This window comes from Enhydra lutris, unplaced genomic scaffold (assembly GCF_002288905.1).
Source record: "Enhydra lutris kenyoni isolate GAN:26980312 unplaced genomic scaffold, ASM228890v2 scaffoldscaffold22, whole genome shotgun sequence".
Lineage (NCBI taxonomy): Eukaryota > Metazoa > Chordata > Mammalia > Carnivora > Mustelidae > Enhydra > Enhydra lutris.
The window spans coordinates 11,644,248-11,658,328 of NW_019154106.1; the positions used below are offsets into that span (position 1 = coordinate 11,644,248).

The 14,081-nt window shown below is 47.2% G+C and overlaps 1 protein-coding gene, 4 non-coding genes and 1 pseudogene across 5 annotated transcripts in view; 5 read left to right on the forward strand and 1 right to left on the reverse strand.

Annotated features, from left to right (window-relative positions):
• Positions 1-2,431, forward strand: part of LOC111149976 (oxysterol binding protein) — a 34,038-nt gene extending 31,607 nt beyond the window's left edge. The window contains exon 14 of the mRNA XM_022507263.1: positions 63-2,431. Within this exon, the coding sequence (XP_022362971.1) occupies positions 63-205 (143 nt within the window). The 3' untranslated portion in view covers positions 206-2,431. The remainder of the gene's footprint in view (positions 1-62) is intronic.
• A 2,367-nt stretch (positions 2,432-4,798) lies between these two features.
• On the forward strand, positions 4,799-5,104 carry LOC111149375 (annotated as a pseudogene).
• A 1,244-nt stretch (positions 5,105-6,348) lies between these two features.
• On the forward strand, positions 6,349-6,421 carry TRNAF-GAA. Its single transcript has one exon. It is a non-coding gene; the product is annotated as a tRNA-Phe (tRNA).
• Positions 6,422-9,959: 3,538 nt separating this feature from the next.
• TRNAK-UUU lies at positions 9,960-10,032 on the forward strand. Its single transcript has one exon. It is a non-coding gene; the product is annotated as a tRNA-Lys (tRNA).
• A 2,692-nt stretch (positions 10,033-12,724) lies between these two features.
• Positions 12,725-12,797, forward strand: TRNAF-GAA. Its single transcript has one exon. It is a non-coding gene; the product is annotated as a tRNA-Phe (tRNA).
• An 899-nt stretch (positions 12,798-13,696) lies between these two features.
• TRNAK-UUU lies at positions 13,697-13,769 on the reverse strand. The gene has a single exon. It is a non-coding gene; the product is annotated as a tRNA-Lys (tRNA).
• Positions 13,770-14,081: the final 312 nt, after the last annotated feature.

The window sequence follows — 14,081 nt, forward strand, 5'->3', positions numbered from 1 at the left end:
GAGAATCATTTGGTGTGTTTCTGGCTCTCAATCTGTTTTTCTTTACCTGCTTTCTCTTTTAGGCACACCCTATGATCCCTATAAGGCGCTGTGGTTTGAGCGGAAGAAGGACCCTGTTACCAAGGAGCTAACCCATATTTATAGGGGAGGATACTGGGAGTGTAAAGAAAAACAGGACTGGACCTCATGCCCGGACATTTTCTGAAGTGGCAGCAACGAGAAGGAGGAGGATCCAAAGGAGAAGAGGACAGAGGATGTGCGGGAAAGCTGGCGTTTGGGACTCTGACCGATCGCCTTCCTCCAGTTTGTCTGTCTTAACCAATCATTTTGTCCAAATCAATCACCAGAAGCAGACACCAGTGGTGGTGATTGGCTGGTTGCCTTAGCTGATTGAAACTGAAATCGACTTACTAGGTACCTGTGTGTGTGAGGGGGAGGCTTAGTGGCCGGAGTGGGGCGCTGCTCCACTTCTGCAGTCAGGTGTTCTGGCTCGTCCTCCTCCCTCTGCCCCCACTTTAGGATGACGTCGTTCACCCTCCCCTGTAGCATCCTGCTCAGCCAAGGTCTGCGTGAGGTGATGATTCGGGGGCATTTTGGTGCTGTTCAGAGCGAGAGCTGAATTTAGAAGCTCCTTGAAAGGAGCACGTAAGACTTAACCAATGGAGGCATCGTGAATGACCACGTTGGAGCTTAGGCATGGCGTCACGAGATGGGGTCCCTCACGGGGTCAGTCTCATGGGGCGTCCGCCCCGAGATAACTACAGTATCAGAACAATTGCAGGGGGACTTGTCCTGTAAGATTGGAACACTCAGACTGACATTTCTTGGAAGTTTCTATCTTCATTTGTGTAACCTACCCTTCTGCTGTCCTCTATCTTTGACAGCAACCGGAGGCCACTTTGGGGGTTGGTAGGAGGGTTGTGTTATCCTCACAAGGGAGTTTATGGACTTCCTCACACGGGGAACTTGTGAGAACACAACGCAGGGTGGAAAAGACTGCTAGCCACTTTGCTTTCCCAGTTCCTCCTCACCCCCATTCTTCATTGCCTTTTTTGCTCATCCCTCCCTCCCACCCTCCCTCCCTCTCTCTTCCCTCCTCTCTCTCTCTCTCTCAGCGCAATACCAGTTTGGGTCTGTGCCCCAGTGTGGAGCAGAGCATTACCTGTCCCACCCTGGTATGTTTCAGAATTTGAGAGAAGGAGTTAATTTGAAACAAAAGTTTTCACCATCTCTCAAGCCCCATGGACTGGAGCCACCTCTCGAATAATGTGTTAAATATCTGTATATTATATATATGTAGAGAAAAATCTAATTTTTTTGTTTGATTTTCCTTCTTCCCATTAAGAATCTTGTTTTTTGATATCCTTTATCTCCCTGGGACTCTCTCTTGGACACACTGATGTGGAATGGAGCCTCCTCTGTTTTCCCTCTTTTAGGGGCAGACAGACTCAGACCCTGAGCAGGATCACCTCCGGCAGTTACTGAACAAGGGACTCGATCCCGGGTCTGTATCACGGAGTGCCCACTGCTGTCTAAGTTCTGCTCTCCTAATGACCTGAGTCTTGAAAATGAAATCCCAACTCTTTCCTGCCTTTTTCCCTTCTTTTGTTAGGAAGAGCATGGGTAGAGAGTCAGGACGGTAGTTTCCAGTTTAATTCTGCCTCTGCCCAAATCCCACCACACACAGCTGATTCCCAAAAGACACTTCTTCCTAGGACGTGGGGCTGAAAGTGCTGTCACGTGGGGTGGGTAAGAGAACTACTCCTGTCGGGCCCTGGCTTCCTTCATTTTGTGTTCTGTATTTGTTTCAGTTGTCTTGTTCAGGAATCCACCCCTGTGCAGCCCACCCTTGGTTGAGGATCACAAATTGAGGTGCCTTCCTTGTATGCTTTCTGTTCGTGTTTTTCGTTTCTGTTCCTTAACTGCTGAGCCTCAGCCAGTGTGGGTCCTGGGGGAAATACCATTCCAGAAGAAGCCATCCCTGCATGGAAATTGGATTTATACTGGGTAAATTAGTACTTCTATTCCTTCCTCGCCATTCCTCCCTTCCTAGCTGTGAGGCACTTGAGAGACGGGCAACCACTGCGGAGTTTCCTCCTAAGACCCCGACTCCCAAGCTAAGCTCGGGATTGTGCTGGGGCTTCTTTCAAGGAGGCCTGCTAAGACCATGACCTTTTGGGGGGTTTTAGCCAGAGCAGGAATTCCTCAACCAAACTGAACGTCTCTGCATTATCCCCCACCTTTCTTCTTCCACCATCTGCACTATATTTCCCAGCCTGATCCCCAGTCCGATTCCTGCTAATGGAGAAGCTCTGAGTCCTTCAGGTGAAATGAAGTCACATCAAGACAAAACTATATATGTTTTCATTTTTTTTGCCTTATTGTTTTTTTTCCAAGAAAACTACTAAATTAAATAATTTTTAAAAAGTCATATCATTTGTCTGATTCACTTGACTCCTACTAGATAACAAGTTGGTGGGGGGGGGGGGCGGTGGCTGGAGAACCGGCCAAGTGCCGGTTTGTTCTTGGGAATCAGGCAGCGGATCTTTGTGAGCAGTTGAAAGAAAAATGGGGCGCGGGTTTCCAGATGTCTCAACTGTTCGACAACATTCTCAAGGGCCTGTGGACAGAAGAGTAGTTTTAACAGCCCTTTCCGCTTTAATGGGATGTAACCATCAGTGTCCCCCACCCTTGGTATAGGGGAATGGTTTCTAGTGTTTTTGATGTTGGACCTATTTCACTTCAAAAAACAAAAGTTTTCTTGAATTTCATTTTTCTTGCCCATTTAGATTTTCAGATTCTTAGCTGTTCCATGTAGGGATTCAAATTCTATACTTTGAAACATAAGCAATTGAGTACTGATTTGAAGGCCTTGGGAGAGAATTAAGGACTGGGAAGATGGTTGGTCAGTTTTTCTCTATAAAGTTCAGGGAGAGGGTCAGGGTGGGCAAAGGAATCAAAGGGGCCCAGAGAGGCTGCACACAGGTCCTGCCCTGTGGCTGAGCATCTGCTTCTGTATCCAGCATGCTATTAGGAATTCTGAACATTGTTCAGCTTACACTTGAGCAATTTTAAGAGCTAAGTGTTAGAATCATCATGTGAGGTACAGAGAAGGCACGGGGGAGAAAAACCCCTAATTTAAATAAATTCACTAAGGTTACACAGCTGATTGGTTTAGTCATGGTGTTGGAATTCAAAGCTGGGTTTGTTTGACCCCCAAGTCTGTGACCCCTACAACCTCGTGTTCTAGGAGAAGCTGGGTTGGAAGGCAGCTGACAGTGAAGTCATTTCCTCTTCACATCATGCAGTAATGCACACTTCTGTTTCCAGAGGCTTAGTGATGTGGGTAGCGCCACTTTGGAGGTGCGCCTGAAGGAAGGAGCATCCTTGAAGTCCAGCCTCCAGATGCCTTGATTTCTCAGGGCTATCATGTCCACAGAATTAGCTAGGTTGCCAGAGGTGATTTTCCTAGCCTGGTTCTTGGGAAGGCCACACATCCGTTCAAGTCATTTGCCTGATTCACATTGCTGGGCTTGATGGTAAGTTTCAGGACCTTAAGGGCTTTTTTTTCTAGCAAGCTAAAAATCATTGCAGTAGACACCTGCTGTTTGTGACAGTTATATCTGGCTACCTTGAACAGCCCTGTGCCTTATAACTTCCTCCAATAGGGGCAGTCAAATGTACCTGAGACATTTTAACAATCCCTTCTTTAGTCCTTCCAGGGGCTGCTATGACCTGATGGGATGTGATGTGGATCCCCAAGGGCCTACCACACTCACTCATGATTCAAAATGAGGACCCAGCAAAATTATAACACTTGTCAGGGACCTCTGAAGTCCCACAAAAATGGCAAACCTTTAAATTTCAAGGCCTATTCTACTTTTGGCAAGATAAGTGAAAACCAACCCCAAAAGGAGATGTAGAAATCTTTGGAAGTTATTCACTATAAAGTAGATACCCTGTGAAACTCTAAGACGGTCATCAAAATGTAGAGCTTGCTTCTAAAAGTTACAAAGCTTTTGCCCCGTGATCTGTCCTGCCCTGTGGGAAGCATTTCAAGCCTCTCACGGCTTTTCCTTCCAAGTTCAGACAATAATGTTAGTATAGTCTCCTCAGGCCTTCCTCCCGCCTAGCTTTTTGGTTCACACGGACACCTCAGAGGAAGGAAGCAGGGTGGCCTCAGGAGTTGTGTTTAAAGTCAAGAACTAGAAAGCTCGAATCCTCTATAAATAGCTTTGCAGAGATCATACTTGAATTTAACCAGGTGATTTTAAAAGTTAGTAAAGAATCAGTTGGGCCTGAGATACGGCTTTCTTTCTCTCTTTTCTTCCCTCAGTCTCTCTCTCTCTCTTTCTCTCTCTTTCAACATTGATTCCAGTCTGTTATGTAACATACATTAGGGTTACAAATGACAAGAAAGAGCTCTGATAAACAGGCAATTATAGTCTGGTTTGATAAATGGTGTAAAAGTACTGGAGGGGGCCACCAGCCTATTATTGGGAGTATGAGAGGGACGGGATAGAGGCGTGTCCAAGAAGGCGTCTGGAACTAGGAGAACGTATCCGCTTTGGGAGCTGCAGGCTTAACAGGGGTTAGGGAAGGGCAGTGTATAGAAAGCAGCATGGACAAAGATGAAGAAGAGCAAAGTCTGGGAAAGCATCCTGAGTTTGGACGGCTGCATGAATGGCTAGAGTTCAGAGTCCAGGAGGAAGCAATGATAACGGTGCTGGAGAGAGGAAGGACCCAAGTTCTGGAAGTTCGTATACCATATAAAGAGAGAAGTTTTGGGTTTTGAAACATGACAGATGAGATGGACCAGCAACAAAAACCAACACCGTAGTAGAGCCCCTGGATGTCATCAGGCTCAGCACCGATGAGCGAATTTAAGTGAAAGTGAGAAATGACAGAGAACTTCAAGGCAGATTACATGCTTATCATCAGCATTTAAATATGATATTGAGAGATATGGAAGAAACTGCGACTACTATAGAAATTGATAAGGAAACATACAAAGATATATAAATTAACAAAATGGAATATGCTGATGCTTTTTGTCTGGGGAAATGGTGTTGTACTAGTTGCCCCTCTACTGAGAGCTGGCTGAAACAAAATAATTTATTGTGTATGGAATATAGGAGATTTAGTAGGATTGCCTCTTTAAATGTAGAAGACATTCAAAAAAGAAATCTGTGTAAATTATGGTATTAAGAAATGGCCAAGGATTCTTCCACTCCTGAAATGAGTTGATTTGCAGATAACTAAACCCCCCCCCTTTTTAAAATTCATTCATTTGTCAGAGAGAGAGAGAGAGAGAGAGAGAGAGCAAGAATGGGGAGTAGCAGGCAGAGGGAGAAGCAAGCTCCCTGCTGAGTAGAATCCAGTAGGACTCAATCCCTGGACCCTGGGATCATGACCAGAGCTGAAGGAAGACACTACACTGACAGAGCCACCCAGGCATTCCAGATAACTCAAAAATTCTTAAGCTAAAGGGCATTTTAGTTTTTTCCAACCCTTTCAATAAATGTGATCACCAAGATGCAGAATTCTTTTTTCAGGAATTGATTTGTTCTGTTGCTTTTTCAGACAATTTCTGATATTTTTTCCTTTAAATTAAATTTGATGTTTCTTCTTTGACCAAAAAAAAAAAAAAGAAGTCTCAGATTTTGCTCTCAACTAGGGAGACCCTGAAGGATTTTAAGCAGGGTGATGGTTCCAGTGTGGACTTAAGGGTAGGAAGATAATAAAGAGGTTGGGGAAGATGTAAGAATGAAGAGAAGTGGAAGGATTCCAGAAACACTGAACTGGAATGAACAGCACTTGGATCTGATTATAGGTGGAGAGCAGCAGGAGAAGCAAAATTATGAAACAGGAGGAGGTGGGATAAAATCAGCTTTAAGGGGATATGATTAAACCACAGCTTGCTTCTCAGAGTTTGGGAAAGGTCGCAGCCAATTCCACTTTTTGACAGTGTCTGTATATTTGAAAGTTTAAAAACGCCAAGCTGGGTTACAAAAATTGAGGTATATTTTAAAGATTTAGGTTTAGCAAAACGGTGCTTTTAACATACAGATGCAGCAACTCTATGCACATTTCTAGGGGTAACATGGAAAAGTCACGTTTGAAGTCTTTTACAAATGGCCTTCCTGTTCAATTTCATACGTTTCTTGAGTCAAACAACTGAGCAATGTAAAATTATTCGTCATTTCTGGCTTATAAACAGAAGCTTGGCTTTATCACCTAGTATTTGCTAAATGCTGACCTCCAGCCAAACTCATCCTGAGCTCTTTTGTTACAACCAAACAAATTAGTATTTCATTACGGAAATAAAGAAAGTACTTCTAACAAGCAGCCGAAATAGCTCAGTTGGGAGAGCGTTAGACTGAAGATCTAAAGGTCCCTGGTTCGATCCCGGGTTTCGGCAGTGGTTTTAGATGCCACAATCAGTGGCATCCCTTCTCGCTGGGCGGCACCAGTCTCATTACGACACAATTCCCACTTGCCACAATTCTCACCCATACGAACTTAGGGTGGACGCAGAACTACTCATTTCTTCTTCTTTTTTAAACCTCTCCCAGAGGGAGGACTGAAAACCGAAAAAGAGATTTATACCGTTTCTAAACCGCTCTGTATTAAGTCAGGCTCCCTTCGCTGACCTTGCGTCTGGCTGAGACCATGCTCTCGCTCATCCCTACGCACCGCGAGCCGCTCACTTGCTTCTGGATCGCTCCCGCCCTCTCGTTCCAGTTTCCCGCGGCGTTCCAGGAGCTGCTGGCGCTGGGACCTGTCTCCGCGGGTCCGAGCCACTAGCGCGCCCGGGCTCGGCAGGGGACTTGACGGCCCGGCTGCCGCCAGCCAGGTGCAGAGCGCAGGGCGCGGGGCTCGGTCCCCGGCGTGCGGGGGCTCGGTGGGGATGGCGGGCAACCCCGGCCCCCTCTCGGCCAGAGAAGCCCTCTATTTCAGTTTGGTCCAGCTGGTTTAACAATAACAAAAACCTAGAACAGCTTTCGGTGGTGGTGGTGGTGAGTATGGAAAGCCCTTTCTGGTTCGTGTCTACACCACTGTTATCAAATAAAATACAGGACGCCCAATTAAATTTGAATTTCAAAGAAACAAAGAATGTTTTTTAGTATAAGTATATCCCAGATACTGCGTGGACCATACAAAGTATACACACGTTTCTCAGAAATTTAACTGAATTTTTATTTGCCAAATCGCAAACCACTTTATTATATATATACCACTATTGTGTATCATATATACATACATACGCTCTGAACGGGCTGCGCCCCCTGCCCCACAGCGCCCCAGCAAATATACTGAGAAACTACTGTCTGGACGATCCGTTTTCGGAACAGCTGGTAGGTTCTTATTCTCAACATCTCCCCACATCCAAAACGCGTTTGCGCCCGTCACCGAAGCTGGCCGTGGCAGATCCCCAGGAAAGGAGCCTCAGGGAATCGGCCATCCTACCTGGCCCAGGCTTCCAGAGCTGTTTACATCGGTCTGGGATGGGGGTGGGAGGGAGGGGAATTTGGAGGCTCTGGGCTGGATCCTAGTAGTTGTAATAGTAATAATAGTTGAAATAATAATAATAGTAGTGGTAGTACTAATAATAATGGTAGTAGTAGTAGTAATAATAATAGTAATAATCATTATTGTTATATAATACATATTATTATAACATTAATAAGTATAACAATGCTTATATATTATTATATAATATATGCTATATTATTAATACTTATTACTTGTTAAGATGGTGAATAATACTTATTACTATATTTATTGATATACTTGTTAAGATGAATAATAACAATATTACTCATACTTACTATTACTTGCTAAGGTGATGAGTCACTCTGTCAAGATAGTGCAATGGAACAACACACACTCAGGGATGCCTTCTTTCTGGCTGGACACCAGGCTGGGACGTGGGGAGAGAGAATGGAGATTCAGTCCTCACGTTCTAAAAACCCTAGTTGTGGTGAAAGGCAAAATGCAGAAATATTGCTTTAGGACCTATTTCCGTGCCCTCCCCTTTCTGCTCGTCTGTGCCAAGACAATAGCTGATGAGGGGCTTTGTCCCCCAATTCTTTGTGTTCTTGGGTGGAAGAGTGCATTTTGATAAGGGACTCTTGAAATCTAATGATGGCCAAAAGGAAGAAAAACAAAATGATGTACTAATACATAGAGGACTTCCAAGTTTGCATGACGTATGTCAGCATGTGTGACAGGGAGTTTTATAGGTCACCGTGGCTAGACTGTGGTGTGGTGCCCGGTTGTTCACTCAAACACCAGTCTAGGTGCTGCCGTGAAGGTGTTTAGATGTGAGGAACATGTAGATCAGCCCACTTTGAGTAAAGCAGATTATCCCCTGAAATGTGGCTGGGCCTCATCCAATCATCTGAAAGTTTAAGAGCAAAGACTGGGGTTTCCTGACGAAGAAGGAACTCTCTTCAAGATGGCAAACAGAAAAGCTACCTAGGTCTCCATCGTCTGACTCAAGCCCGCAACATCAACTCTTACCTGAATTTCCAGTCTATTGGCCTACCCAATAGATTTTAAACTCGCCAACGCCCACAGCTGTGCACCAATTTCTTTTTTTTTTTTAATTTTTTTCTTTTCAGCGTAACAGTATTCATTGTTTTTGCACCACACCCAGTGCTCCTTGCAATCCGTGCCCTCTCTAAGACCCACCACGGGGTTCCCCCAACCTCCCCCCCCCCGCCCCCGCCCGTTCAAAATCCTCAGATTGTTTTTCAGAGTCCATAGTCTCTCATGGTTCACCTCCCCTTCCAATTTCCCACCAATTTCTTAAAATCGCTCGCTCTCTCTCTCAGTGTTGGGCCTTCCCAGTTTCCAGCCCGCAGAGAAAAAGGTTGAATCCCCACGGGATGGACTTGGGATCCAAGAAAGTGCGAAGATTGGGTGTCTCTGCCAGCTTCTACTCTGCCTGGTTGTCCGTCTGTGTTACTAAAGCCAAGTATTTTCCTCTATTAAAGCATTAGATTATGAGGTTCTGAAAGGTTTACTGCCTGTATGCTTGCCTGCCCGACCTGTAGTAGATCCGCAGTGTAGCGGAGGTGAAGACCAGGGATGGTGCGGGTCACCAGAAGGTAATTCTCAGGGAGGATGGAGTTTAAACGGAGTTCTCAAAGACGCTTGGGACGGGCGAGGGGGAGGAGTGAAAGGGAGGTGGTAGGCCAGTACGAGGGAACAGCAGGCGTAAAGGAACAGAGGACCGAAAGGCAGCCCTGGGGTCTGTAATATGCAAATAGTGGCGTGTGCCGCCCAGAGGTGGGGAGATGCGGGTTCCCGGGTGCAGGGCGGCGCGAGCACGCGTGCGCGGAGGCCTGGCCAGTGGCGGCGGAAGGAGGGAGTGGGAGGGGGTGGAGCGGGGGCGGATGGGTAGGGGAGTGCTCTCCAGGCCCAGGCGCAGGTCCGAGGTGGCTGCTGGCGCTTCTGGCCGGAGCCCGCCAACATCATCTCTTTTAATTAATACGCTTCGCGCTTCTTTTGGGTGGGCACCTGAGATAGGGACCAGAACTGCGAAGGGGTGCTTCTCGGAAGAAGGGGCACTTGATACCTTTAACACTGCACTGTGATCGCCGACCCCGTGCTCTTTGCTTTTAGGGCAAATAAACGCGTGGGGGTGGGGGTGGGGGTGGGGGTGGGGGGCAGTGAGTAAATGGCTTCTCCTCCTTTCCTCAGGCTTTTGCAGAACTCAAGATTCATGATTGCCAAGCAGTTTCTAAATAAAACGGGATGCTTTTTATTTAAGAAATCTGCATGCAGCCGCCAAAAAACCACCTGACACCTTCCCTCCAGGGCAGTGGGTCGGAACTGGGGTAGATCACAGTCAGAGGAGGAATCCCGGAACTCACGTAACGCGGTTCTGTTAGCGCGCAGCGCAGACGGTAACAGAGCTTTCTACCACAGCAGGGAGTGACTTCCCGCGAGCCCGGATAGCTCAGTCGGTAGAGCATCAGACTTTTAATCTGAGGGTCCAGGGTTCAAGTCCCTGTTCGGGCGAACCGGTCTCTTTTTTTTTTTTTTCTTAATAACTTAAAAATAAGAATAAACTTTCGTCATCCGGGTTGCCTTCAGAGAAAGGAGTAAAATCTTTGAGCGCGTGGGTTGCGAGTCAAGACGCTTCCGTGAAAAGCAAGACCTCAGCGAGGACTGACACTGGGAACCTTTGTGCAAAGACCCCCCGGAAAACTTGCGGTGCACTGCTCCAGGTCATTAAATAGGCTGCTTTATTCTGCAACCACTAGGCAGGCCCCCGGGTCCCAACTACTGACTGCTGTATTCACAGGAAGAGGGAACAGATGCCTTTCAGGACTGCCCGGGCACCGCCCTCCATCGCTGTTTGGGGCCGTCCCCGCTGACCTTGTCTCTGGGGTTCTCTCCTGCTAGGTGCCTGCGACTGTGGCGTGGATCTTGCACCTATACGCCACTTTTCTATCCTTCTAGAGAATATGTCTGCACTCTGAAAAGGAAGAGACAGCTATCTAGAAACCCACGCACCAAACAGAGCAGTCCCCTCTCTAAACGAAGGCTTCTCTCTACCCTCCCCTTGCAAATTGTGACCCTGAACACAGGGAGGAGTTGAGGTGGACATGGCAGCTTCTGCTGTGGGAAAAAGAGAGTGCTAATTGGAAAGACTTCAAGAGGCTGGAATGGGGCGAATCCTGGTGTTGCAAAAACAAATTAAGTCAGCTAACAAAGGAAGGAGTTAGCTTCTGAAAGGTTTTGAGGAAGTTGGGTTGTGGACACAGGAGAAGCTTAGGCACGGGTTCCTGGGGAGTTAGAGGGAAGGTGCATCCTTGCTTTACTAGAGATTGACCCTATCACTAGGCAACAAAGGAGAGTCTACATTGATCTCCTTAGCAGGATCGAGGTGTAGGTTGAGTCACCTGCCCTCTTAGCTGATGGATGGTGGTACCTAGGGAGTCCTGATTAGTGTGGCAGATCCAGGATGGAGGGAGCGCTAAAGAGGGAGGCTGGGCCTTCACCCTCCACACTGGAGTGCCTTACCCGGAGCCTACACAGACCCACAATTACCTCCCAGTCTCCAAAGTGCAGCTTCCTCATCAGGAGAAAGCGAATCAGAGCAACAGCATCCATCTTATGAACTTGTTATCAAACAAGGTAACAAGGCATACACAGTGCTTAGTAGAGTTTTTCCCCAAGGTAAACATTCAATATACTGTAGCTATTCTCATTATTATTATCCAATATTTAATATTGTTATTATTTTGAATCTAGGGAGGAAACAAAAGATACCTGTCGAAACAGGTAAGGAACCATTCCAAAGAAACAGACTCCCAATAAGCCCAAGATCATAAGCCTATCCATATTCATGTGATATTTGTGTTAGTTGGTATGTGCTGAAGGGACAGCAATGGTCACTGATCCAAGTAAGAGCAGAGTGTACTCTTTGGGCCAGTCAGGCTTCTTTCTTGAAAAAAGTGAACCAAGGGGTTCAGATGGCATCTCAGGGAGAGAAACAAGGTGAGGAGCTATGTCAATTTTTCTTCTCTTTGAGGGAGTCCTTTGGAAAGTGATCCAGTGCACTTTCGGCAACCTTGAAAAGTGAAGTGTCTTTGCTCCAGTCATTTCCTGACTGAACAAGAACAGAGCGAGCTGGGACAAGGAGAGGACAGGGGTGGAGAGCATTGTGATCTCCTGGTTCCTTCCTCCCTATCTCAAGGTCACTCCCTCCGTCTTTCACCAAAGAGGGAAAAGTGAGAAAAACAACAACAACAGCAACAAAAACCCTATGTCTGTCTTGACCAAGACATTTTGGGCTTTGGAGCTGGACAGCTCTGGTTCATGTATGAGATCAGTTATTTCATTTAAAAATTATCAAATTATCAACCTCAGGGCAGGGATGAAGTGGGTGGAGATTGAATGAGACCAGTAGGTCATGTCCAGGCACACAGTAGGCACTTAGTAAGTGGCCCTATTTACTCTTATTGGGGAGGGCCCCGGGGAGAGAGAGAGAAAGCATTAGCGATTAAGGAAAGGGTTAAGATATAGGCAGGCAGAGGTAGGGGGCCCCTGACTAGGCTCTGAAACTATTCCTGGCAGGCCCAAGTGATAAGCCAGGGTGAACAAGAGATAAAAGAATAGACCAGACCACCTGGCCCTGATGTTAGGGAGGGTTTTTTTTTTTTTTTTTTCTGTTTGTTTGTTTTGTTTTGTTTTGTTTGCGGCTACAGTGTAATCACAGAAAATGACCAAACCTCAAAGAATTCAGTAATTAAGGGTGTTTTCAATAGTCCTTGCTCAAACTCCAAGATGGTGCGAGGATCTCAAGGCCACAAGCCTCCCAGGCAGTTCTCAGTAAAAGACGGCCACCAAAAGCCCTCAGTGGCAACCCATTCCGGACCCCTCTCACTTCCCTTCTGCTCTCACCTTCACTTAATAAACTTTCACTTCGCTTTACCCTTTTGAGTCCCCAAGATTCATTCCTCGACTCTGTGAGACAAGAACCCTACAATCCTGTTAACATTCGGATAGGAATGCTATATCTTCCTCCGAGGACAGGAATTAGTTTTCTCATTCACTGCTCTCAAAACCTGAGAGCTGTACACAGTAAGATTTGGAAGGCGAAATTAGGAACTGAAAAGGCGAAGATAAAAGAAAGGTGGTTTCTTTTCCCCTTTGCTTTCTTTTTTAAATTTCCCCTAACAGGGTAGTAAAAACTCTTGTATTCGCCGAAATAGCTCAGTTGGGAGAGCGTTAGACTGAAGATCTAAAGGTCCCTGGTTCGATCCCGGGTTTCGGCAGGGTTTTTGCCCACACGCCCCAGAACAGACCAGAGACTCTGTTTCTTTGAGTACTCTCCCTCGTGCCCCCCGATGCGCCTGCGCAGAGGTCCTGCAGGTCTGCGCGTGCCCACCCCCCGCGCCTGCGCAGCTGCTTGGTTGGGTCGTGTATGGGTGGGTGGGTGTCTTTTAGCGTGTGTTACCCTCTCCCGCGCTTGCGCAGCGGCAGTGCGGCTCTCAGCGCGTGTGCCCTCCGCTGCGCGTGCGCACTGGCCGAGAGGTTTTAGCGCCCTGGGGAGGCGACCGTGCTTTCAATCAGCACCGGGGGCATCCTGCGGCCGTGGGCCTGTCAAGCCCAGAGGGGCGGAATGCCCCGCCCCCAGTGTAAGACCGCACAGTAGGCTCCCAGTGCCGTCAGCACTTAGGGCTCGCGAGTTTTTCTCGTGGGTGACAGACATGCCCAAGGCCCTAAAAAGTTTGTCTATACGGATGGTTCCCAGCCGGAGATGTGACTCAGAAGCACATGTCTCGGTTTGAAAGAGTTCTTGGAACCTATTTTCTCACTGCGCCTTTACGCTGCGCAGTTACCGCCAGGAGCGTTCCTGTCAGGACTGACGACGGGGCTGTGGTTTTCTTACTCATAGGTCTGTTGGTGTTCCGGATAGAAAAGTAAGTTTCAAGAAAAAAATATCACAGGCAAAAAGTCACATTCCAAAGTTGGAAGAGAAAGGTCCGAGCTTGGAAGACTCCTCAGGTGGCCCTTTGCGCATGCGCTAAGCCTACTGTGGGTAGGGCCAGGCCTGGGTGGTAACCTGCCCTCACCCCACACAACCCAGGTATGCTCTGCCTAACCCCCACCTGTTCATTAAGCGTGGTGTGAACACTGTCTCAAATTTGTTTTTGGAATTTAAAATTACCTTCGCCCGAACAGGGACTTGAACCCTGGACCCTCAGATTAAAAGTCTGATGCTCTACCGACTGAGCTATCCGGGCTCGCTGAGGAGTTTGTTTCCTTGCCCTATCTACAGTCAAATAGGGCACGTGTCCGCATTCTTTTCCTACTGAATTAACATCCCTAGTCCTTTTACTGATTTCCTGCGAGGTGAAACTGCAGAAGCAAGCTCCAGTGGGTGTTTGGCGGGATGGAATCCCTTTTCTCCCATCAGAGACAGACTGTAAAGAGAATATCCGCCTGCCTCTCTGCCTTGCCCGCGGGCAGCAACCCCCTCCCCGCCTCCACCTTCCCTCCCGAAAGAGCTGGCATCCTAAAGGGTCCGTCACCAGGGGAATTCCCTAGATTTAGGA